At 38.8% G+C, this 27,702-nt stretch overlaps 1 protein-coding gene across 19 annotated transcripts in view; it reads right to left on the reverse strand.

Moving 5' to 3' along the window:
• PTPRM (protein tyrosine phosphatase receptor type M) overlaps positions 1–27,702 on the reverse strand; it is a 477,900-nt gene that overhangs the window by 299,031 nt on the left and 151,167 nt on the right. For all 19 annotated transcript variants that reach the window (XM_080579375.1, XM_080579374.1, XM_080579372.1 and 16 more), the window contains 3 exons: positions 24,841–25,106; positions 12,457–12,535; positions 9,285–9,400 (listed from right to left, as the gene is read on the reverse strand). In XM_080579375.1, the coding sequence (XP_080435501.1) occupies positions 9,285–9,400; positions 12,457–12,535; positions 24,841–25,106 (461 nt within the window). The remainder of the gene's footprint in view (positions 1–9,284; positions 9,401–12,456; positions 12,536–24,840; positions 25,107–27,702) is intronic.

Raw genomic sequence — 27,702 nt, forward strand, 5'->3', positions numbered from 1 at the left:
ACCAAAATACATATTTTAGCGTCAGAAGCATGCTCTTGGCAGAGCAGCATCTACCTCTCCTAGGCGGGTGATGAAGGAAGTTGTTGAAGAACACCACTCAGTGTCACTCCTAGCAATCCAGTGGCTGACTGGCACTACAGAGCTAAGCGGCTCTCTCCCCTCAGTTTACAGTACTCTTTGTTGCACAGGATCAAACACTGGTTAGTTTTTTTGCAAGAAAATAATCAAAGTTGCTCATGTGCACACACCAAATGTTTTTAGTTTCTGTTTTGTATCACTGTCAGTGAGGCCCGTGTTGTTCCGTGGTCTAAAAAGTCTCTGATTTATCAAATGTTTCGACTGACGCCACACTGTAAAACTTTATAGTGGCTTCTGTCAGGTATTTTCACTGGAAATCAAATATTTTAGGTAACATTTTAAGCTTCCAAAATGTGGTCTGCATCCTCATCACTTAGGAATGGTGGAACTGGTTTCTGAGGTTTAGGAGTGAACTTTATTCTTCCAATTACCTATGTATTTATTTGATATTAATAACAAAACATGCTGACATTTCTTCATTGTTACCAGCAGTTGGCTCTTCTGCCTGGTAGGGTATTCTGGGTAGATTAGGAGGCTTACCCTGTAAAACAGCTTTGCTACCCAGGCTTCTGGAACGTTTTGGAGCAGAAGAAACGTAAGATTTATTTTTATCTCCACTATTACAGTCTCATACAAGTAGTGTAAGGCTAGCATGTAGATTCACAGTAGCTTCTGCACCATCAAGCATTTTAGTTTTCCAGCTGTGTATTTCATTGGCCACAGTAGCTCTGTGAACCACCATTGTGCTAAATGGGAAGTGGGTAGAAATAAGATGTCAGTCTGAAAACTGTATATCCAGAAAACTGGGACATCCATCAGTGTTTGTAGCGGGGCACTGACTTAGCAAGTTGGCCTCTATTCTTCTGTTTATTCAATGGTTTGTTTTTCTAAGGAACATTCAGAAATCCCTTGCAATAACCAGCCTGGGCAGCACACTGCTGTGGGGGAAAAGATTTCACTACACTTGGATGTAAAAACAAGAGGGTGGCGAGCTGGCAATACTCATTTCCAAGACTCCTGACAGTATACCACTTCCCTGATTTTGAGAATTTAGTTTCAAAGCAATCTCAGCACTCAGAGAATAATGCCAATGGTAAGAGTACACAGCACTTCATGGGCCACTCAGCCTTGCTGACACTAACGTAAAAAGGAAAGGTGGGATACAAGGAGGAAAGTCACCTTTACTATACTTTCTTACCACACTCCAAATACATTTTGTAAATTCAGCTACATATAGTTTACTAATAAAAACACTAGGCTCAACTGTTTCTGCTGGTCAGCTCTGAAATGTCACTGAAGTCAAAACACTTCACAGGTACATCGATATCAAAATGTTTTTCTGTTTCTTACATATATTATCTCGGATTTATCATTAACTCTTCACGACTGTATAACTTCTCCTAGGCTCTGGTACCACTAATAACTGAATCATCTCTGAAAAATCCTAGCATCACAGAAAGATTCATCAAATCTACATATATGTCAGAATAAAATGAGCAAGCCCAGGAAAAAAAGCCTGGCTGGTGTTATCACTGATGGTAGAATGCATCCCAATAGATAGAAGAAGAATAGAGAAAAGGATTGCTGTAAGTATGATGAAGCCTTCAGCCCTATAGCTCAGACAAAAGTGATGTAACTGTTTGCAACAAAGCTTTTCACATAAGCAAGGCATTAGTGAATAAGCACCTAACCTAACAACTCCTTTATTAGAGGAACCGTTTTGGAAATTATGGTATATGTATGGAAAAATATATTCGATTTCTCGTACAATCTAAATATATACTGTCTAAAGGCATAAAGCATGCAGTACATGCATTTGCTCACAGTTAGAGTGGAACAATTAAATATAGATATCTTGTTGCGAGTATTTGGTGTGGGATCTCTAATACATATGATTAAAATTTTATCAAGTTTGAATTGATATTTAGAAAGCTGAGATTTCTTACATTTCTTTTTTATGCTTCTCTTTAGGGAAAAAGAATATGTAAGTTAAACTAAATCTTTCTATCATGTTTTATAAAAGTTCTTAAAATGCAGAAAATCAGAAAAACTGAAGTTTGTCTCCTAAAATTTTATTGTGACTGTGCAAATTTAAGCTCAAGTGGAATTAAAATAAACACAAATCCAAATAAACAATACAGTATTGCATGTAGCTGTTTATAAAATCGGGCTGTAAAAGATACTTAAGTGAGGAGAAACAGGGATATACTGGTAACATTGCATTGTTCCATTGATGCTTCAAAATACCTACTTGAATTTTCTTTTCTTCACTTCTAAAAATCATAGGAAAAAGAGTTTCTTTTTGCCACTTATACCACTGCCATTTTATACACAGTACTAGACCGCAGCCTCTGCATCAGCAGATGATTTTCTATTTCTGACAATCTCCTAGCAATATACTACAACGTCCACCTGAATTGCTGGAACTTGAGTGGGATCAGAGGTTTAGCAGATCAGTGTTCATTGATAGCCAAATCCCCATCCTAACTGCTTTGCTGTTCTTCTGTATGCTCGTATTGCTGAGCATTTCTTGACTCTTTACGAAAAACAAAAAAAAGAAAAAAAAAAAGACAGTAAATAATTAAATAAGTAGAAACTGACACAAATAGGAATTAAGAGAAAAGACAGTCCAAGATGTTAAAGTGGGAGAACAGGGGAATCTAGTCAACTACTTAAAGACAGTGCATGTACGTTGACACGCATCTCATCTCACCCAAGAAATTCCATTTCAGAATTTCCTTATCAGTCAAGTTGCTAAATGCTACAGACAGCTATAGTAATTTTGGAACGCTATCACAAATCCACAAAATAATTACGGTTAGAAGCGAGCTCTGGAGAAAGGCAGTCCTACCCCCCTGCTCTAAGGAGCAAGTTGCTCATGACTACATCCAGTCAGATTTTGAGCACCTCCAGGGATGGAGACTCCCTGGCCTCTCCAAGCAACCTGTTCCAGTGTTTGAACAGCCTAACGATAAAAAAAAAAAAAAAAGCTTTTTTTCTTATGTTTAAGTGCAATTTCCTGTATTTCAGTTTGTGGCCATTGCTTCTTGTCCTGGCACTAAGCACCTTGGAGAAGAATCTGGCTATGTCATTCCTACTCCCTCCAAGATTTCCCTTGAGACTTTCCTTCTCCATACTGGACAAGTCCCAGCTCTCTCCTTTTATGTCAGATCTTCCAGTCCCTTAACCATCATTCAGTGCAGCCATGTCTTTTTTTATACTGGGGAGCCCAGAACTGTACCCAGCATTCCAGATGTGTCTCCCCATTGCTGAGCAGACGGAAGGATCATCTCCCCGGCCTGCTAGCGATACCCTCCTTATGCAGCTCTGGAGGCTGTTGGTCTTTGCAGCAAGGGCACAGAGCTGGCTCACGGTCAACTTGTCTACCAGGACTGCCAGGTTCTTTGCAAAGCTGCTTTCCACCCTGTCAGACCCCAGGTATGTACTGTCACATGGGGTTATTCCTTCACTGGGGCATGACTTCGCATTTCCTTTTGATTAATTTCATAAGGTTCTTCTCTGCCCATTTCTCCAGCCTGTCAAGGTCCATCTGAATGGCAGCACAATCCTCTGGTGTATCAGCCACTCCTCCCAGCTTTGTGCTGTCTGTGAACTTGCTGATACAACACAGGATGCAAGAAAGGCACTAAATATAAACCGTGGGAGAGAGAGGAACACAAAGAAATCAACACACCACAAACTAGAAACAATATTAAACATCACCAGAATTCAAAAAAAAAAAAAATCTGTTCATTAACACCCTCTTCTCCCCTTCCTACAGGGCATTAATTATCATTCTAACAGTAAAACCACCTCTGGTTCTCTACAAAGAAAACACACTAGGATGCACATACATCAGGAAACATGGCGAAACCTTTAGTTGCTACATGTTAAAGCTCTTCTCAAATCAATGGATTCACGGCAATTTGCCATGCACAAGGTAGTTTGATCAGTCTCGGAAGACTGAGTTGTTTATGAGCAGGAGGAAGAGGGACCTCTTGCACTCCCACAGTACACAAAAGCACCAACAGATCAAACTTTTTTTTTTTTTTTTTAGTATTCCAAAGAACATCTTCCTGAGGCCTATTTCTTTGCTCAATTTACATTACTAGTTCCACCTTTTTGTGTTACTAAGTTGCTACAAGCGTGTATGATTTCATTTTAACAGGTAAAATGCTGCTTCATGATCTTAGCACTAGAAAAATATTTGAAACATTTTTTCCTTAAGTGTTTCTAGACTTATCCATGAAAATGGAATTAAATGAAAGCCTCAGAAAGTTTACACCGTAACAAAAAATTCTTATGAAACTCTAGCAAATGGGTTCATCTCCTGGGATATTTTATGCAATGCACATAATCAAGAACAGGCACACACCAACACACAAAATATTTTGTACATCCTATAAACATATTTTGTTTTCATAATTTGCCAGGAGTGATAGCATTGGTTCTACACTCTGAGAAGGATGTTTTCAATAGTTCTCATTTGTGAGTGCATATACATATTTCTAAGAAAACAATTTGTTTTCCAGAACTCTCTCTGACACAGAATTTATATCTCCTTTTGAATAAATAATAAATAACGCACACAAGTTTTGTGTATAGGGGAATAAAATCTTTCATCTTCTTCATACCTTCAGCAGAAGATTATTTAAGAAAATTGATAAGGTGGAAGACAGCTTTCAGGTGAGACAAGAAAAAACACCAAATCCTTTATTAACAGGCGATAGACTGTTTACATATGGTAGATTTGCCACTAGAGAGATAATGTTCTTGCCTTCTCGTCTGCAAATACAGTAGCACATATTCTGCATGTATAAACCACAGGTTTGAAAGGTTTCATACTCTCCCCTTCCAAGAGCACCTATCAGCCTCCTGCTTTTGGTACATCTGACGCTGTCACTTATCACAGATTGAAGACATCTCCTATTACAAGATCCTGTTGTTATTTTGACAAAGTTTTACTCTCAGGTCTATATTTTTCCAGTAAAGAAATGTGTCTCAGAATAATATTTCAAAGTAATTATTTGATTTTCAACCACTTTTAGAAGGAGGCTAGGAAAAACACATTAATTCATTGAAGTGATGACCTCTTTCTTTCATCAAATGTAGCATTCCACTGGCTGAGGAACCACTCTCTCAAGAAAGGCTACCTCCGAGGTACCCAATTTAAATCTTTCAGGTCATTTCCCAGAAGTACTGAGCACTTGCTGTTGCAGTAACATCAGCGGACACTGAGCAAGGAAAGCGCTATGGAAAAAGGCTGCAGAGACACAACTTTTCCCAAGTACAGCCTTAAAAACAATTATTTTAATATTTAACCAGTTTTCATTTGATAATAATTTTAATTTCAGTTACTAGTGAGTATAGTATTTTGTATATTTAAATATTCAATACGTGCAAGTTCAAACTTCATACACCTGCAGAGAAGAAAATCTGTGTACTTGTGTATCTTTGGCTTGCAGTGGAAGATACCTACCTGTTTCTAAGTAAGCCCCCAATTTTCTAAACTTTATTTTTCTTTGTAAACTGCTGTTTAAATTCTTGGCAGAAAGCTGGTGCTGGAAAGCAAAATGTTTGTTCTTTCAATATGCAAGGCTGAACCAGAAGAAGGTTACTTTCAAAAAAGAATTCTACCCTTTTTTCTCCCATAATACTTTTTTTTTTTTTTCTTCTGCCATTTTACTAAATACTGGCTCTAACACAAGTTTTTCAGAAGACAATGCCTCAGCTGTTTTCACTTGACCATTAACTGGTCTGTGTTCCACATGTTCATTTCCTTCCAAATTCTAACTTTGGCTCCCACCTACAAACACATCTTTCTTTCTTTTCTGAATTGTATTTACTTTGCTTGGGACTCCCAACTCGTTTAGTGCCTACTCCTTTATCTTATTGTTAGTGTCAACTTCCAGAATTTGTAGTTTCAAAGAGAAATTAGTTCAATTAAAAAAAAAAAAAGTTACATCAATTGCTACATTCCTTACAGTGGGAGCAAAACAGCACAGGGATGACATTTTTGCTCAATCATTCAATAGAATAGAAAGAGTCATCCCATACTGATAATAACCTGTGAGTTGTGGTACCCCGTCACCACTTCAATTGCAAAACCTTCTATAATACTCCAGACTTCAATGTTCTACAGGGAATAAAAGTGGGATAGGCTTGAAAATAATAATAATAAATATATATATATATAAAAGGTGTGAGGGGTGAATAAAACATGACCTATGGATTTCACTTAGGACTGTTTCAGGGCCTTAGCATTATTAAGCTAAGAAAGTCAATGCCATTAGAAACAATTACTCAGCAAAGACAAGAAGACTAAAATAACCTACCAAGTTACAATTATTTATTTCTTTTGAGGAATTTATATCCCTAACAGTCCAGCAGAGTGTAAAAAGTAACATATTTGTTTGCCAGAAAAACCTGTACTACTACACTTGACGTCTACTCCTGCATACAAGCTGGGGGCTACTGTACAAAAGAAATAGAAGTACAAGAGGGAAATCCTGCCAGCACTGGAAGCAATCAGAAATGTTATTGAATGCAGTGGTTCTGTGATTTCACAGGCAATTTACCTGTACTTCAGACTAACAATGTGAATCTGGAAAAAAATGACAGGTATTGAAAATAATTGGGAGCAAATTATCTCATGATATTTTGCAAGTGCCATGTCCAAACACATCAGAAATATGGACACGACGTATGTGGCAGAAATGCTGAAAGGCCCCTGACAAAAATGGGGGTTCCTTTTGTCATCACACAATTGTATTTATTTACTTATTTATTACAGTTTTCCCTTAAGAGTTTAAAAATATAAGGAAACCATTCAACAAAGAAAAGGCTTTATATTACCAGCGGACAAAGTCGGCATATCAGAGAGATTACACAACCTGTTTGTAGTACCACTAAAACCTGAATTACCTGAGTGCTAGCTTAAATGTTTCTACAGAACAGTGCTCATTTTATTCTGCCTCTAGTGTACATAAGAACCTCCTTTATTAAGATGTTCTTTAACTGAATATTGATTCTACCGTTATCAGCAACCAAAGGACCTTTAATGTCTATTTAACCAGTCATACGACATCGAAGATACCGTGTTTTCTGATAGCTGCTACAGGTAGCAGCATTGTACTCGTGGTCCTGTGGCAGTGGCATGAGATGTTACAAGCAGGCATACATAAATTCATCAGTAACACACCATGAAACCAGATGCTTTCATTGACTGAGGGAGAACTCCAGCTCTGGGGATCTTTTACCCCGTAGTGACCTAGTATGCTAGCACACAGCTATTGGGAAGTGTATCTCTTAGCCCTGATTTGCAGTATCCCACACATGGAGCTGTCTGACCACTCTTAAAGCAGACATCTGTGGAAACTGGCAAACAAGTACAAAAACAAATCCAAGCGATCCAGGAGATCCTGTCAACTTTTAAACTGTTCTTATACAAGAGCACACCTGGAAGCCGCACACTCTTGGACTGATTACCAGAGGGAACTGCAGTTATATGGGCAGGCTAAAAAAACATTGGACACATAGGAAGATGAAATTCCTCAAAAAATAGTTGGCAGCAGTTTGTCACCACTTTTTTATCCTTCACATGGAGAAAAAAATCTGCTTGTAATCATGTATAAGCAAAGAATCACTTAACTAATTTCCGCAAAGATATTCTGGAATCAGTATTGCTGAATTACACTGCCATGAAACCTATAGAAAAACCTATAGAATTGAATCAGGATTTCCCTATTATGAATTCTAATTTCAATTTGACAAAAGAGCATTTTGCAAAAGTTCAAAGGCTCTAGAAAGGTTATCACTGACAATATAACAACCTATTATTTTCCCCATACGTGCTAAATTCTTTTCACGACTGGAAAGTCATGCTTTCACAAAATCTCAGTGGCTTAGGGAAGACAGGAGTCTAATTCTCCCACTTCAACAGTATAATACTGTCTTTAAATGGCTGGAGAGTTAGAGAAATGTCAGCCTTGTATCAGCACAGGTTGAAAATGCCCATACAAAGCCAATAAAAACAAAGGAGACTGCCATTGCATTTTGATCAGGCTCCTTCTGTATAGACTTAACAGTTCATCATTCATATACAGATAAATACATGTTTTTGCTTTTCAGGTGGTTTTATTTATTTGCATGCTAGGTTTCCTGTAACTGCCCACATGTAGTTTTCAGTATATAGAGAGAAATATAACTACCCAGCTTTTTAACCTGTCCCACATATTTGAATCGTTTCCAAAATGCTTGATGAAATTGTGTACCAAGTGCAAGGTGAAAGGCAAGCTATACTAAAAGCCTTAAATTGTTTAAATTACAAAAACAAAAATAGAGAATTTCATCTCACAGTCCCACCTGTTACTATTGCTTCCATTTCTCCTATCCCTCCCTCTCCACGTATCACAGATCCATCTGACTGATCTCCACAGGCAGGCTTTTATTTCCTTCTCAGAGACAACATCTCAGTTCTAGCATGTTTTTCACATATGGAAGGTAGAGGGATCTGGAGGTTGGTATATCCCTGATGCTAAATCTAAATACAGACTACTACAAGCAGCTTGCAATGGAGACCAGACAACTCTGACATGATAGCAGGAAGACAGCAGTAGAATTTGCATCCCGTTACTAAAAGAGATCAAGGAAGATGCATCTTTTTGATGCAAGGTTACACATACAGACAAGGAGTTGTGAGGCAGCCTTTAAATGAAGATCTGACACCTATTTAGAAGCTACATTAATGAATAAGTAAAAGTTACGGGCTCAATGACATTCTTTGGCTCTGTAAAGCAGAAAGTCAGATTTGACTGCCATACGGGTCTTCTCCAAACTTGAAAAGAAAGAATACAATTTTAGCTGAAAATACTAGCTTAAAAAGAGGTAGAGGCAAGCTAAGGGTATTATTACACGTGATATTGCAGTTAGCCAGAGAACATTAGGAGAAAACAATGTGGTCTTCCTTGTGGAGTTAGCATTTATTCTTGTTCTCCATAGATCATGAATAAAAACCAATCATGAAAACAAAACCAATATCATTTTCTACTACACACCTATAGCAGTTCACAGCAGTTCAAAGGCACTCTAAAATAAAGTATTGATCAAACAGACAGCTCTACCATTTTTCATGTTTTACAGTCCTTCCAGAGTGGAGAACTCCCCTCCCCCCCAGACCTCAGTGTATTAGGAAAGAAATAAATTACCTGTAACCAAAGTCTGTCACTTGAACTGAATTTCCCATTGGCAGTACACTGAAAAGTAGCAAATTGTCCTGCATTGACTTCCACACTCTGAAGACGCAAGAAATGGGGAGTTTTTGCTGTCGGAAGAAGAAAAGGAATTTATGCAACATGGAAATACTGGCTATGATTAATACATGGAACGTATTTAATGGCCCGACTTTAAAAGATTCAAATCACTGACTAGACATTATATTTTAGATTGTTTTAATTTTATTATTTTATTGTTTTATACCTGGGAAAGAGCAGAACAGAAGGGTGCTATTTAATTGTTCCTGCTGTGTGAATTACCTTAGCTCAGCATCTCTTTGGCAATAACAAACTGTATTAATACAGATGATATTGAAAACTAATTGATGTTTTGAACCAAAATCTATTAGATACTTACATTACTGACTAGACAAAACAGTAAGAAGTTGAGTGATGTTGTCAGGGAAACAGGTATTTCCTTTTAACCAGGTAGTATCTACAGAGGAGATGCTTTAGAATTGTAGTGTACCAAACAGCTAGAATGCCAACATAACACTTCTCATCAACCACAGCTATATTCTTTAAATACAATTATTTTCAACAACACTGCAGAAAGCCAAAATACAATGCATTCTCCATGCCAATGCTTACTTTTCATTTAGAAAGAGAAAACACTCCCAGTGAAAATGAAAGCAATACAGCTGCAAATAACCTAACAAATGAAACCGATATTCAAACAAGAACCATGTCTACTGAAGGAGGAAAGACAGCATGTGTATTTTTGTTTTACTGGAAAGAGTCAACAACATGACACAGAAAAGATAGAAATTTGACACAGAAACTCACCCTTGAAAAGGCATTACTGCCCAGCCATTCAAATCCTACTGCAGACAAGGAGAATTTTTGCACTGTCTATACTAGCAGATAAGCTAGGCACGGAACATTGCTTTCAGTCATGGAAATGTTAGTACTAGCAATAAACTAAGAAACCAAACACACGCTTTCTAGCAGAGCATTGCAACTGTTTAAAGTGTTGATGACATTTTCTTAGAAGAGCTTATCACTGGGACAAATTACAGTTTTTCAGGAGTATATAAACAACCAGCTACCAGAATTCCAGAAAACACATTATTTAATATCCAGCATAAGGCAGTATAAGAAGCAGGAGATGGAATAAAATCGCCCAAGTTAATATTTAACTAAAGGAGGAAATGTTTTCATAACAACTGCTCTTTTAGCAAATTTATTAGACATGGTGCTTTTCTTTTTTTTAAGCACTTCCCAATGGAATTAGGACTGACAGACTTTAGGCCAAAGTCATCCTCTTCTTTGCCTACCAGACTATTACAGTCTGACTATCCAGTAAAATTCTCCATCAAGTTCCCTATTTCTCAGTGACTTTTTCTATTTCTTTTTCTTTCCCATCTGCTTTTACCCCACTTATCTTTAACTCAGTCCTCCTGAACTCTGGAAGAATGCCTTTCTGAATTATGCGGTATGGTGTAAGTAGAAAGGGTCTTTAGTTTTTTTTTAAAAAAGCAAACACACACATTGATGTAAAACCTCCAACCAACCAATCACCACAACACATGCGTTTTGTGTCTACATGCAGGCTTGCTTACTACTTGGTCTTTGCCCATGCTACCCTGACAACTCCCTAGTATGTATTTTTCCCATTGCAATTTTTGTTTAAAAAGTTAATCATTCCAAAAAGTATTTTTCTGGCAATATACAGGAAGAATAATCATTACAAGTCTTGCAAGGTTTTATCTACAAGATAGTTTAATTCCAATTCTTACACTTTTTTCAATTTTCTTGTAGAAAATGTAACTAGCTTGATGTCTTAATGGTTGGAAAAGATCTTGGAGGTCTTTCCCAACCTAAGTGATTCTATGATTCTAGGAAAGAACTGTTTCTTAAAGCTTCTGTATTGTATCATTGTCGAATTAGAACTCTACAAACTATGGGGTATAACTCGGTCTCCCCATCAGTGAGAGCTACTTGCAGGTTTACAGAACAAATGCACAGATCAAACTTCTCAAAATCTGCATAAGAAAAATTACTATGCTGATAAAGTGATGCTTTAGACTTACCCTAGCCAAACCAAAGATATAAATTCAAACTGCAAAAGCACAAATACTGCCTAACAACATGAGAGCCTGCTGTGTTTATTAGAACTAAGTGATTCAGAAATAACAGCTGCTGAGTCTGCATAACTGTCTCCATGTTTCGAGAAATGTCTGTGTCTTCTTGCCACTAACACTAAAACAATTTTTATAAGGTGCTCTAATATTAACTGATAAATCACTTTTTATTTTAAATTGCAGCTTTTACTTATAAACCACAAAGAATGCATACAGTTACAATATATCATAAAAAGAGGGTGAACAATTACACAGAATTTGGTGCCTTTTTCCCCACTTGGTTGTTTGGCAGTAAGACTACAACCTACAACTTAATGTATGACCTTAGTAAGTCTTATTTAACCGATAGCAATTATATGAAATAATTTTCTCTAAGTAGTCTGTTAAAAGATACCTGTATTATTATATTAAAGCTTTAATTCACAAGGTTTTATTTTTATATCAGTTTTAAAAGAACTTAGGATAGTTAAGTGTTACACATCCTTAATAAGGGGGAAATTAAACATATTTGAAAAATAAGGAATGCAAAAAATGCAGAAATTTAGCTATTATCCTGAAGTATACCTGGAAATGTATCCTAAATCTTATTTAGTAAAGCTACAGCCATGAGCCATCTGAGTTTTCTTCCTTTTACGCTTTGGAAAAGTAGTCACATACATTCAATTCAGCTCTTGCATTCTTCATCCCCCTCATTAATGCCTCAGCTTATAGCTATTGAATTTTTGATGCTGACAGAAAGCTGTTCTACAAATCTTCATGATTCTTGTTCTGAAGGAGTCGTTAGATGACCCAGGTAGGGTCTGGGGTTCATGCCTAGTGTTCTACACAAGTCGCATATAGGGTATGTTTTCTCAGCCAGTGTGGTGTTCAAATGCTAGCAACATTATGTACATACTCAGCTTATTTTTACAGTAGTGACATTGTTTTCTGACAATTTCAGTATCATTTGCTCAACATTTATGGAAGCGCAGTAGCACATTCGGTTTAGAGGGATGACTTTAAAATAGTATGTAGGTACTTACTACAAGGATGTCCTAAAACTTTCACTTCATCAATAGCCACATATCCAGGGTGACCTGAAGTTACCACTTCAAAAACAACCTGAGAAGTGAGAAGAGAATTTCAGTTAGCAGTTTTGTAAAAGAGGAAATATAAAAATACTTTGTTATGGAAAAATACACCAACTCTTTCAACATGTTGAGAACTCCTTGAAAAAGAAGCACAATCAGAAAAGCTTCAAAACGTGTTGTTGTTATTAAAAAGGGCCAGGACATAAATCACATTTTTGTGTTTATTCCGTTTTTGGAGATTTACCAGTGTGGTCATATATAGCTCACAAGAGAAATAACTACGCTCTCTTCCCCCTTATATTTGGTTTGCTAAAATAGTTATCTAAAAATCATCTTAAGCATTAAAATTCATATTTTATTTTTAATTCTTTCACTTGTGGAACACAGTCCTATTTTTATTTAATAAATGATAATTCTGCAGTATACAGAGCTTTATACAGTATCAGACACAAGCATACCTATTTTCATGAATGTATTTTCCACGCTCTTAATCTTCCACCAAATGCAGTGAATTAAGTTAAGCAGATCCATATGCCACAGTTTGTTTAATGGCTATAAATAGGTCACAAAATAAATGGACTGTTCTTGTCATTTGAATTAAGCACACTCAAAAGTAAACCTCTCCAAACTTTGGCAGCCTTAGCTTTAACAGCCCAAGAATGTTTATGTGGAATAGAAGAACACACGCCAGTAACATTTGCAGGTACATTTCCAAAGCAATGGACAAGAAATTCATGCTCAAATCCAGGTTGTGATTTATTATCCTTTTTTAAAAATACTTTCCTTTTGCTTGGAAAGTTAACCCTCATTTCCTCTTTTAACTAGTCTTATGAAGCACACTGAGGACAGTAAAGTTTTGAAACTACTTTTCACGTATATATTACATTTGACCTTGGAATAAATGTAGAAGGACACTGTGAACCATAATCTTTACTGCACTTATTTCAGCAGAAGGTGATACATAATGCAAGCAAGGACAACATACAGCCCCATAATATTATATCATGGTTTTCTGCTGCTGGTAGAACCCTGATCCTGATTTTACAACAAACCTTGAGGTAAGCTAATTCTTTTATCATCTCTTGCCTCTGCTTTCTCCAGTCTTTCTTGTTGCCTCATCAGTGGACACCAGTCCTCCTCTTTTCTCCCAAATATCACAAGATTCTTCCTAAACTCTGTCTGTCTGTCTGTTTCTCTTTCTTAAACTCATCCACCACACAGTTTTTGCAGAAACAAGTTCTGCATGACAGATTGCTCAGTCACAAACCCCTGCCTGTGGCCTTCTAAATGCTTGAAGGCACTCTGATGGCACTTAAAAGTTGATAACTGCCAATCCAGAGGAACAGAGTGGACAGGCTATGTACTTGGCTCCTTGTGTGCAGTAGAGTACCCATAGCAAGACCATTCAAAATTTCAAAGTATCTCTTTCCTACAGAGAACACTTTTCTGGTGGAACCAGCCTGAGGAACTACCTCAGAAAGCAGAAATAAGAGAACATACTTCTTGAAGAATAACTTCAATTTAAAGACCTGGAAGAGCCTATGAAATGATAGTCATTATTACCCTCATCTTAGCAGGCTTGAAATAAAAATACAGAAAGACTGGTGACTTGCACAAAGTAACCTCGAGTTTCAATGACAGCACAAGACTGAAGAAAATGGTTATGCTGGTGCCTTTGGAGGAAGGAGGAGAATGCTACATTTCTTGAGGAGCTACCAAGACTACTCAAAACAGAATAGGTCTGAAAGACTCTAGGGCATGAAAATTACTGCATAGTGCTGGGAAACTGCAGTTACTTCCAGGGATGTTACAACACAGCAGTGAAGAACAGGGAGTAGACAGCCAGGTCTCAGAAATAGTGGAAAAGTGCCAGGGGAAATATGCTGCCACTAAGAACGTCACTGAGCACACTCAATCCAAGGGGGGAGGCAAAGACCAGCCTACAAAAACCCAGAGGGCTCGGGACAGGTGTGTAAAAATCTTCTTGTTTCTCTCCTGCATTCCCTGGTTGCTTTGAGTTTCCTCTGTGAAGAAGAAGAAGAAAAAAAAAAGAAAAAAGGGAGAAGGAGAAGGAGGAGAAGGAGGAGGAGAAAGAGGGGAAGAAAAAGTAGAAGTAGAAGAAGAACAAGAAGAACAAGAAGAAAAAACTAAGCTAACTGCCTAATTTTTAATGAAATAGAACATTTGTTTGTTTGTTTTTGTTTTATCTCATTTGGGAAACTGACTACAAGGAGGTCTTCACAAAGCCACCTGAAAAGTCTACTTGGAACTATAATCCTATCACTGCAGAGGACAGGAGTTTTTTCAGGCTCTTCATTTTCAGATATGCTAAATTGTACAAAAGTACAGGAGGTATTTGCACATACATACCTTTGAAGCAGTCAGCCAAATCTTAAGTTTTCTGCTAAAAATATTACTGTCAGATAATGGGGATTTAATAAATTTTTTACAAAGCTAATTAAAAGGGCCTTTTACAAAGAATTATCTGGCTTCCAACAAAACCAAATACCTAAGTAGAAGATCTCAAAATAATTTCTGCAATTCATAATTGGGGAGCTTAGCTACAGGTTCTCTGATAAGTTTTAAGTACTTCATTATTGCAATATAATCACAGAAAAAGCTTGTAGATCCTGAACACAAACCAGTTCATTTGGTTCACTGTCAGAAACAACAACCTCAAAATAACTAAGTCTTGTGACTTAATACTTATGACAACATTGAATGACTCAATGAGTGATCTAAAATATTCTGCTTTATCTCTAGACGATATACCAAAAATGTCATTACCACAAATAAGCCAGGCAATGTATGAAGGAACTGTCAACTGGACATAATATTAAATTACAATTATTGTCACAAAAGAGGGCAAGTTCCAAGGAAAAGTAATATAGGTTGAAATATTGTCAAGTTAATCAGGCTTCTTTTATGAGCAATATCCAAGCTGATATCAATCTACCTGACCATAAGTTTGGGTCTTTTCTGACAGAAAACATGCTTTTTTTTTAGCAAATGGAAAGAGACACTATAGCCAGCAATGACATACCATAGCCAAAAAGACATCACTGACATGCCTTTTTCTTCATGTATTCAAGAATGCGACGCATACCACAAGTAATATAATTTCCCATCTGTTCACAGGCTGTAAAATACTATCACCTTCTGTATCCAAATCCACTATTCTGTTTTATTTAAATTAATAAATTAAGATTATGGACTAAAAAATCTGCTTACATGAGCACGTTCCCCTTTTACAGTGAAAAAAGTAATATGATGCTACAGATGGCATGGTTCTGAAAACCCCAGTGAGGGTACTGCTTGCTGTAGGGGAGTGCTCAGGACTGGACCTAGAAGCACTCCTGGTAACTCATTTTTCCACTGAAAAGCTGTCAGGGCCGTCAGGACTATTCACAAATCCAGATCAGTTTTGCTAATAATTTCCCTAGAAATAAAACCCAGCAACTTATTTCATGTCCAGATTTCTCTAACATATCATATTTTAAAAGTCACTCGTTTAGCAAAATTTTGCCTTTTTACCCCAGACACCAAACTCTGCATTTCCTCCCAGCTTCTGCAACACCTGCGGACAATATTACAGACTGGTCAAAATAAAGGCGACATCCCAGCAGGCTGGGCAGCCCTTTGATTCTTCAGCCTCATTATTCCGTCATCTTATCAGGCAGGAAACAACTGGTTAAAACATCAAATCCGTCTGTTCAGGAAAAACCTGGGCCGAGTGCTGGCCTGGGAGCTGTTTTACACCCAGGCCTGCCTCCTGGGCCTGTCAAACAGGAAGCAGGGACACGGCCTAACATGGCGCGTCCCTGCTCCACTGAAGGGCAAAATTAGCTTCTCGTTCCTGCCGCTTCCCCCTTCTATGTATGAACAAAGGAAAGGGGCTGCTCACCAACGTGAACGCTTGCTCCTGAAAATGTGCGACTCGCGATAACTTGCCCGCTCCCCAGAACAATAGGAATAAATAGTTTTTGTTAGCACACAACATCGCTTCATAAATTCCTGCCTTTGTTGTTGCAAAATCACAATGCTTTTAGTCAAAAGGTGGATTGTACCTAATGTAAACACTCCCTACTTCACAGGACTTAAAATAGTGCTTTGTGAAAACAAGGAAGAAAAAGGACTGTTGGGAAAGCTCCATAACGTCAGGCTCCTTTTCTGCTCCCCGGGAACCGGGCCGAGACGTGCTTGCTGCCTTCTCCTCGCTGCCTGCTCTGCTTTACCCCCACAGTGTGCTTTTGCTTGGTTATACTGGACACCAGCGATTACAATGGTGCTGGGAAGTGGCGATGTCTTGCGGCCCTGAGGGTTGAGCAACTTCTCTCTCCCCTTTTGGACCTGTCCTAGGACTGCCCCCTTTGTTACTGGGGCTACGGCTGCCTCTTCAAAGCCACCTCAATGGAGATTTCTGACCTGGTCCTTCACAGACCATGCACAAACCTCTCAGAGCTTATTTACTTGGGCTCTCAGCAGCATTGCCACACCTACAACGTGGTTAGGCCTCACTGGTTAGGAATTTATTGTATGCCATTTGTGCCCCCATCTATCACTCCTACACAACTACCATTCAGCACTCAAAAGAGCACTTCAGCATATTAAACAACATTTAGGTGGTTGCTGCCAACCTGAGACTCCACAGAAACCTCTTAAGGGTGAACAGCACTAAAAACTGAGCTTGTAATATTCAGGCTTATTACATCTCGCTCTTCTTGTTTGTTTTTAAATCAGTTGTGGTTGAACATTTCTCTACTGAAGGCACTGAAGTTTTCTTGGTTTAGGAACCAGGGATGGGAAAAAATACCAGGTCCTTGTTTATATGACAAAAAAGCATGTCTGCTTACTCTTGGACCTGTTTACATTGCTTTGTTTTTTTAAATTTAGATATGTGGTCTGCCGTGACGCATCCTTCTCAAAATACCTACTCCTAAATCACACAACTCAGTGAAGAAGAGCTATTTAAGATTTGTGACCAGTAGTGGCTCAAAAGGCAATATGCATTTCAAAGTTTGAGTTCAAAGCACAGTTCAAGGACCGTAGGCGTGCAGTTTAATGCAGCGCATGCAACACATGAGAACGTGAGCGTGACCTTCACTGCGCAAGAAGCTTCATTCTTTGTCCTAGCTGGTGACTGAAGTACGTTGCATGAACAGAACTCCAAGTACAGCCTGTATAAAGCAGGGTCTGAAAGAAATGAAAGTTTAAGTCCAGATTTAAAAGGCAGGTCGGATCTACTGCTTCTTATTCCCTAAACTCCTAATTTACAGGGGAAAGTGTCAGACTGGTAAAGGGTAAATCTCATCTTAGTGTGAAGTGATATCATATAACTTCTTTGTGTCCTTACTGAAAAAGAATTCAGGAATTACTACCTGGCACTTATTTCATTTTCTAATTTCAGCTTCAGAGGAAATTATGTTTAGAGAAGGTGTAGCAGCATATAGAGTAGCGTACTCCACTGGAAATTATTTTTAATCATTTCAGTTCCAATTCTGGATTTTAAAACTGCAGAGTTTGTTGTTTTATTTAATCAAGATTTGTTTCAGCTCAGTGCTGCCATGACTGACTCCCAGCAAATTACAAAACAAGTAATTCAAAATATGGAAAGTGATAGGGGGATAGTGGGTAACTTGCTATGGTGCTGTGCCCCATAGCCTGCTTGCAGGGTTAGGAGCTGGAAACACAAGTCTCTCACCAAACTCAACTCTGCAGTGGCATTTCACATATTATAAAGATATAAAACTGTAAATGCTTGAAAAATGTAAAATATATTTCAAACACTACAAATTGGTCTGAGAATCATTAAGTAACCAGAAAGGGAAAAAAGAAGAATAGAGAGAGGAGAAAAAACAACTCTGAAATCAACATTTTTCTTCTCCCACTACAGGATTCAAACAAGGAAAAAAATCAAAACATTAAAGGGAACAAAACCAAAAATCTCCCACCCTCTCCTCATTAGAGGAGTAACCTTTTCAGCACTAACTTTTATCAAAACCCATCAATTTTAGGGCCTTTCAACCTACTGAGACTGGACGCCAAGAACCTAAAAACAATCTCACTACTTACAGACATCTACATAGCATTTAATCCTCTTTTTCTGTGTACATCTTAATTCTGTTCCAGTATGGAGGAGGTTGACAGAGAAGCCTTACTGTTTGCAGGCCACCTAAAATGGCATGATGAACTCCTTCCCTAACACAAAGACTAGCTCCTCTAGAAAAATCTTAGCTACTATGAAACAAATAGCTCAGAGACCAGGAGCCACAGCAGAAAAGAACAAGCTGTGCTGATTATCTTTGACCCTCAAAAGGTGCTTGGCAGCTTGAACCTGTGTTACTGCAACTATACTGTAATCAGGAGCTGGACTGCAGCGTAGACATACCCTAAAGTTAAAGGCAGATAGATGTTAAGCAGTAGCACTTAGAAGACCATTAATTAAGGAATTAATGTATCTTAATCAGCAGAATACTTCACAATTTAAGTTTAAATATGCAGTAATTAGACTACAATTAGTGTTGTTACATGCAGGTTATCACTGTGATTTATATACATAGTACAGCTTTCATATGGGGTGAAACCTACACAAATAATTACATAGTAAAAAGAAAAGTGTACACTAAGAGAAATTAATGTCTTTGTTCAGAGACTGTACTTCTAAAGAGTCAATTCTAAATGGAAACCCAATGTGAAAGGTATTAGCAAACTTGGATAACTGGTGTTACAATAATAAAACACTACTAATTATTAAATCTTTTGAATGCTTTGCATATATGTGTTAATAATATGTGGTTTAAACAAATAAATCTTTAGAAGTTGGATTAAAATTCACTCCACACTACACAATCTAATTTCTATCAGCTACCATTAGTGGGAGTTATTTTGCCTACGTTCTTCATGAATCAACAGCAAAATAGACTAACACCATTGTGTTTTTAAGCATCCTGGGTTGCATAAATATTACAACTCTGGAATGTTACCATACAATTTGTCTCTAGTACATTTTGGTTTCATTTGCAGCTAGACACCTTGTAGGTGTCCTATTAATGGACTGGAACTATACAGTATTCACAAATATGCAGATGCCTATGTGAATACGCAATTTAAAACACAGCAAAGCAAATCAGAAGACTACAGTGTTTTCTCTCTTCATCTACTAAAGCAGAGCCTTTTCCTGAACACTACTTCTAGGAAACTACTAGCCTTCATACATGAAAAGTTAAAAAGGCTGCTATCTTTCCTTATTCTCAGCAGACTGTTCTTAGTTTTGTGCAATAAGGTCAGCCAGCCGCAGATAATCCCTGGGAGAAAGTTTTGTAGCTTTTGGATTTTATGTAAAAAACACATGGTTTTGTGACAAAAGAGCTCAGAATTTTGGAATCAAAAGAGTAAGAGCTTAGGAAACAGAACCAGTGCTAGACACATATCAGATAGGCCCTTTGCTTCCTCCCACCACACATTAAGCGATCTGAGCTCCCACCTAACTTGGACATGTTCTCACAATGCTCACATACATCCTTTCTCCTCCTCCCGCTCTTCTCCCAGGTGATGCAGCTAACTTCTCACCTCCCCCCAAAACAGACTCCACGATGAAGAAAGAGCATGGAAACAGATAAAAGGAGTTCAGAAGAGCAAGTGCCAGATTCTGCACCTGGGATGGGGCAACCCTGGCTTTATGTACAGACTGGGGGACAAGATGTTGGAGAGTGGCCCCACAGAAAGGGATCTGGGGGGTTTTATTGACAGCAAGCTGAACACAAGCCAGCAGTGTGCCCTGGCAGCCAGGAGGGCCAACCATGTCCTGGGGTGCATCAGGCACAGCACGGCTAGCCGGTCAAGGGAAGGGATTGTCCCGCTCTGCTCTGTGCTGGTGCGGCCTCACCTCGAGTGCTGTGTGCAGTTTCGGGTGACGCAGTATAAGAAGGACATAAAACTGTTAGAGAGTGTCCAAAGGAGGACTACAAAGATGGTGAAGGGTCTGGAGGGGAAGACGTATGAGGAGCAGCTGAGGTCCCTTGGTTTGCTCAGCCCAGAGCAGAGCAGGCTGAGGGGAGGCCTCATGGCGGCCTGCAGCTCCCTCACGAGGGGAGCGGAGGGGCAGGCGCTGAGCTCCGCTCTCTGGGGACAGCGACAGGACCCGAGGGAACGGCATGGGGCTGGGACAGGGGAGGGTCAGGCTGGGGGTTAGGGAAAGGCTCTGCACCCAGAGGGTGGTCGGGCACTGGGACAGGCTCCCCAGGGCAGTGGTCACAGCACCGAGCCTGCTGCAGTACAAGAAGTGTTTGGACAATGCTCTCAGACACCGGGTCTGTTTTTTGGGTGGCCCTGTGTGGAGGCAAGAGTTGGACTCAATGGTCCTCGTGGGTCCCTTCCAGCTCGGGATATTCTGTGATTATATGATTCTATGAGAAACAATGAGAAATTGCAAGTGTCACCAGGTGAGTGAGGAAATTGCATTAGAGATTTCTGAGAGAACAGAAGCAACCAAAATAGAGGTGACTGACCACAAGCTATGAAATTGAGAGCTTCCTCAAGAATAAATTATCTTATCTACATAAAAACCAGTGAAGCTATACTATTTTATACTAATTCCTTGGGCCTCCACAGATATTGCTATAGCATAAGACATTTTGGCACATCAGCTAAATTGCAGTATGTTAGCAGGTATAATTTCAGACCATATGCAGCAAATGCAAAGAAAATGAGTTACTATATCCCTCAGCGAACAAAGTACAGATTGTGTCAAAATATCTATATTTTCAGAAGCTAAGAAAGTACATGGAGTCCATTACTGACAGACTCAGGTGTCTATTACGTATCAGCTAATGCATGGTAATTTCTCAAACCGCAGTACCTGATCCAAGCGTATAAGGGTTCACCTATGAATAAGGGTGAACGTACACAGTTCAGATCTCAAGGGGGGAATTGGATTAGTAAGGTTATCTTTCTATTTCAATGTTCAAATATCCATATTCCTCAGATATCAGTTAGATGTATCATGTTGTTAGAAATCTGACACAGATTATTATTATTATTACCAACAACAGATTTAAAACTCTTTGGGCTTGCTGTATTTTTTATCAAAATTTTAATTTAGCTTAAAATTTACTAGTGAAAGTATAGGCTTCTTCTCTTAAAATTCCCTTGTCCACATTATCATTTTGGTTCAGAGCTTTAGCGAGACTTTGAAGCATATTCTTTATTTTCACTGACTGTTCACAGAGCAGTTTGGCTGCATCCAAACCGGACTCTTTTCAGAAGAAATTACATTGGAATTTCCTCTACTAACTCAGTACAAACCCAGGTGGGGACATTATAGAATAACAGAATCATACGTTGGAATCATCATTTAGATTGGAAAAGATCTCTAAGACCATCTAGTCCAACTTTAACACTGCCAAGTCCAGCATTAAACCATGTCACTAAGCTCTACGTCTAACACGTTTTTTGAAGACCTCCAGGGATGGTGACTCAATTACTTCCCTGGGCAGGCTGTTCCAATACTTCACAACCCTTTCAGTGAAAAATTTTCATAATATCCAACTTAAACCTCACCGGTGCAACTTCAGGCCATTTCCTCTTGTCTTATCACTTGATGCTTATGAGAAGAGCCTGTACCCCACGTTTCTGTAGCCTCCTTCAAGGTAACTATAGAAACAATACGGAACAATAAGGTCTCCCCTAAGCCTCCTTTTCTCCAGACTAAACAATCCCAGCTACCTCATCCGCTCCTCATAAGATTTGTTCTCTAGACCCTTTACCAGCTTCGTTGCCCTTCTTTGGACATGCTCAATGTCCTTCTTGTAGTGAGGGGCCCAAAACTGAACACAGCACTTGAGGTTCAGCCTCACCAGAGCAGAATACAGAGGGACAATCGCTTCCCTGGTCCTGCTGACCACACTATTTCTGATACAAGCCAGGATGTTGTTGGCCTTCTTGGCCACCTACGCACACTGCTGGCTTATTCAACGAGCTATCAACCAATACCCCCAGGTTCCTTTCCACCAGGCAACTTTCCAGCCACTCTCCCCACAGCCTGTAGCATTGCACAGGGTTGTTGTGACCCAGCTGAAGCACTCAGTACTTATGATCCAGACCAAGGCATAAGCGACACAGTCGCATGTTCACTCAGCACCTGCAAAATATACACACACCGTCTAACTCTCCTGAACCACACAGAAAGCTCACAAATCCCCCCAGGAGATGCCATGTTACCAAGCACACAGTTATATCCCATGTCAGCCACGAAATTGTCTGTGGGATGCTCTGCTCTTCTCCTATTGTCCACCGAGGCTAACAACACAGACCACTCCTCATTTCATTCAAGACAGAAAGGCTCTTTGACACCACTGGAGGACATTCTCAACACTGGCATCAGAATCGTAATATAGGGCCCACAACCTTGCTGAAAGGTGCCCTTTCAGCTTGTGAGAGGTAAAGTTGTGGCTAAACCAAGCTTGGACTCTGTGGTCGGGATATGGCCTCATGCTCCAGAGAGGCAATTAGTACACAGTTTCTCCCACAACGCTGGGGAGAACCTGGGCTTTGTTCTTCTGGAAAAGGTGCCAGTATCCCTCCATCGAGTCTACGCCCAGTTACGGAGGATCAACACCATGAGTCCTTCCAGTGAAGTTTGCTGAACTGTCCATAAACTTACCCTGGGGATCCCTTCAAGAACCCCTTGATGAACTGTAGTGATTCCTAGACACCCTGGGCAGAAAGCCACACTGGGTGTGAACACGTACCCTGTCAGTACTCTCTACACAACCCAGGAACACACTAATAGAGGCAAGAAGAAATGACGATTCCCAGATCTCTGTCACCGCTACAGTGCACCTGCCCAGTTTGAAGCTGGTTAGCCAGCAACCAGTATGAATCATGGATTGCAAGGACAGTGAGCAGTCACACTCTTAAACAAAGGAAAGTGGGACTTTGTTCGGGGATCCTGAATTTTTACACAAGAATGGCAAAGTTGTGGTGCAATCCGACAGGAGATCAACTCAACAGCGTGCTTTTTTGGGTCTTTTTTGCACCCACTGCCAGGTATCCCATGTTCCAAGGACACAATGGTCAATTGTGGGTGAAGCAATCACAGGGGAAAGGACGCCAGAAAGTAATTCAGCTTGTGTGTTGTTTTATTCCTTTGAGAAAAAAAAGGGTTCAAAAGGAAGAGCTTCAGTTCCCTTGAGACATATTCACAAATCAGCTGCTGCAGACAGAAAAGAAAGTCCACTATTACCCCACAGAGTATCTTCCATTGGACACTGCCAAACTCATTCTGAGAATATGGATGGGGCAGCAAACACCTGGTCACTCATGCCACATGGGATCAGAAGCGGGACTCTACCACATGTGATACTGGTGGTCAGGGCATCGATGTAGGAATTAAGATGCTGTCACCCTCTGCATAACACACACACAGAAAGCACCGTGGAAGGACAACATTGCACTTCCTAGGGAGGTCTGCAGCTAAAGAACCCCTATCTTTGAGATAGCTTTCCTCCAGAAAGCTTCAAAGCATAGGTATAGGGACAAATTTTAGCCCATGGGACCAAACTAAATCCAAACCAAGCTTTCCACACTGCAAGTGAAGATGACAGAGCCTGAACAACAACTTAGGTCTGCTCCTATTACAGCAAATCACTTGCTCATGTAGGCAAAGACTGTATTTTCATGGGAAGGAGAAAAATTGTTGAACTACTGTACAACAGTAAATAACTCTATAATCTTTAAACTTTCCTACAGAGAAGCAGCACTCTAAGGAACTGGCAAGTGAAATTCTCACTAAATCTTTAGGACGTAATCAGAAACACATTCCTACGATAGTAACTGTTCTATTTACGATTAGCATTGGACAGAACAAATGGATATTGCATTCAAACTGAAGACTCAAACTGAGGATTCAAAGGACTCTGCTGATTCTAAAGCAACAAGTATTGCCCATCTAAATCAAACTTGAAGACTCTACTGCAGTAAAATCTATCGACATTCAATTCCAGCATCCCTATGAACTGAAAGAATGAGTGAATTTATTATAGAGAAACCAAGGTGATTGACTGGAATCAATGGCAAAATTTCTGAATTGTTTCAATCTGATTATTTCATCTGCATTTAAAGTGTGTGTGTGCATATATCTCATACACTTCTATAAATATATGTAAACATGTAAACACACCCATATTCATGTAAAAACATTTAGCATCATCTGCAAAAATGTAATTAAGATAAAGATCAACAAAACGCACTGAAACATATTTTGATTTAAAGTCAAAATGGTAATTAAGAGCAGGTGCCTACTATGAGGAACAAAAATTCATAAAAAATAGAGCATACCTGATAAAAATGGGGCCAGAAAGTGCTAATTGCCAGTTCTGCTCTGTTCCAAGTGCCAGCAGTAGATGTGTTCCAGACTGGGTTACCAATAGGACCATCGTTAACTTTCACATATACATTCAAAATGCCAGGGCTAGATCCACTCTTGCTTGCAACATAATAGTGGAAATCAATACAATGTGTGTCATTTTCTTTTAGATGGGGCAGCAGGAGGTGAGCTTTCTGTCCTGCAAATCTCCCAGATGTATTCACCAACATGAAAGAACCTGCAAAACAAAGTCACTGTTTCAGTTTCTTCATTATTTTAATTTCTTCTTCCTATTACGACAATTCACAATTAAAGCATCATTAAACAAATGATCATTTTGCCTTGCTTCTGCTAATATAATAGTAATTTGTATTTAATCTCAAATTACTTTTGCGAATCTCAAGATAATTTTCCAAAGCTAGTAAATATTAGAATCCTTATTTTACATATGGAAAAAGAAAGGAAAACAAAACAACAACCCCCCCTGCGGTGATCTTCACTGCACTGAATCTACAGATGTTAGGAGAAAATCAACTGCAGGTGGCAACTATCTGAGCATTTCCCCATGCTGAGTCCCAGTGAAATCAGGGACAATTTTATGTGCATAGATGCTGGGATGCAGTAGCTAATAGAGATGTGGCCTAAAATGTTCTTAGCCACACTCCAGCTTACCACCAGCTACTTCCTTTACAAATGAAGTGTGGACACTTAATTATCCCTTGGTCTCAAGAGCTGAGAACAGAAGGAAGAACAGAAAATACCCAGCAAATTGTTAAGTTGTATTAAAAAAAAAAAAAAAAAAGGTGGGTGGGAGGGGGGGTGGGGCTGGAGGGAATATTGCAGTAGGATCCTAACTTCAAAACCAACGAGAAATGTAAAGGTATAAACAAAGGCATACATAAAGTAACACTTGAACAACCCTCACAAGAGCATCCAGTCAACTTATGCTCTACTTTTTAGTGCCTACTAATGCATTTTATTGAAGTGTACCTTCAAAATAATCAACTTACAGAACAGATGTGCAATTTTAAATCTGAATGACTACACAGTCATTTCATTAGAATAATTAGAATAATACAAAGTGATTTTCAAGACATTCATATCACTGTGATGAAAAAACCCAAAGCCAAAGGAAAGAATTCTACTAATACGTATACTGAGATACCATAGAAGGAAATAAAATTAAACGTAATGTCTACTTTCAAACAAGGACTTCTCAATGCAACACAATGAAACATAGAAATAAAAAGGTATGTTAAACCCTGCATTTTTCATAAAAGTCCAAAGAAAATGGATATGTTATAGATGCATGCTAAAAATCCATAACTACATGCTTTTATAAAAATGCAAGCACACACATTTCTCAAGCAGTTACTAGAAAACAACCTTTTTTCTTTTTCAATTTGATGTGCAATGATACCCTGGAATTTGAATAGGATGCAAACTCTTAAGTCATTTCTGGAAATGGAATGTAAGTATCGAGAACTTCCATCCAGACTGCACCTTTATCTTAAGTAGGTTTAATTATTCAATAATACAGTTTTGCAGCTACTCTAAATTATTTATCAAGTATAACTTCTCATTAATTTTCAATCCAGACAAAATAATTGAGTTTCTAAAGTTGACAAAAACTTAAATGAAATGTGATACAAAGGAATCTGAATGTTTTACTACCTAAAAGGCGAAATAACATACTGGGACAATTCCTTATGCATTAGTAATGTAAGCCAAAGTCACTGAACATGCTTCTCCAATTAAAATCTCATACTACATTTAAAATTAATTTCAATTTTTCGGGTTCCTAATACTGGCTTTTCATACGCCCCTAAATTGTTTTTTTTTTGTTGTTGTTGTTTTTGTTTTGTTTTTTAATTTTCAATTTAGCAGAAAGAAAGAAAGGAATATTCTTCAAGTGCTTTTCTATGCAAGGATTGGTTTCTACAGGCATCTGATTACAGTGTCCTTGAATCTCCAGTGCGTACGTCTATAGCATGTTATTCCTTGCTGTGTTTCAGTAGTCTAAAATGCAGGAGGGCCCCAATCAGGAGAAAAAAAGAGCCCCCACCCCCACCCCCCAAGCACTGCAGACGCAGCAGCCAGGAGGTGGTATCCTTGCTCCTGACCTAGTGGCACGAGGACAGTAAGGAATGCTATTTATTATTTCTGCTGGCTTTACACACATGCTCTCCCTGTTTCAGCCTGTCACAGCAGCACACCACTTTCATGCAGCATGCTCTATGTGTTTTTGACTTCTAACACAAACATCTTCAAATGTTTCAGTCCAGGAAGCATGAAATTAACTGCCGCAAAGACACAACAAGAAGACTCCTGTCCTCAGTTTCGTGTGTACAGAGAAGACTAACCAAGTTAGCAGTACTCAGTCTTTCCACTCCTTTCTTTAGTAGGATGGTTCCTAAGTTGTGCATGGTCTTGGGATGGTCAAAGTACAAAATCTCCCTGTGCTGGTATTTTAGATCCTGTTGCTCAATAATTAACTAGGATGCTGAAGGGTGAAGAATGAATAGGCAGCCAGCTAGAGCAAGAATTATTCCTGTTATATTACCAGTAACACATTTCTCCATAACACAACAAAAGGTTTAAAATAAAGCCCACTAAAGTATATCTGGGTATAAAGAGAAAGCAAATAAATTTTATGTTTAGCCACGTGGATCTTTGCTTGAAGCACGCAGGAAATAAACCAATATTCCTTCCATCATTTAGGACGTACCCTGCTGTTCAATTAGTTCATTTCAACTTAAAATACAAAACCTTTGAAACAGTTATCATTTGCTATCAAGACAACAGTTACAGTGTTTGTGAGTTCATTAAAAACT

Source organism: Anser brachyrhynchus (genome assembly GCF_964034855.1).
Source record: "Anser brachyrhynchus genome assembly, chromosome: 2".
Taxonomy (NCBI): domain Eukaryota; kingdom Metazoa; phylum Chordata; class Aves; order Anseriformes; family Anatidae; genus Anser; species Anser brachyrhynchus.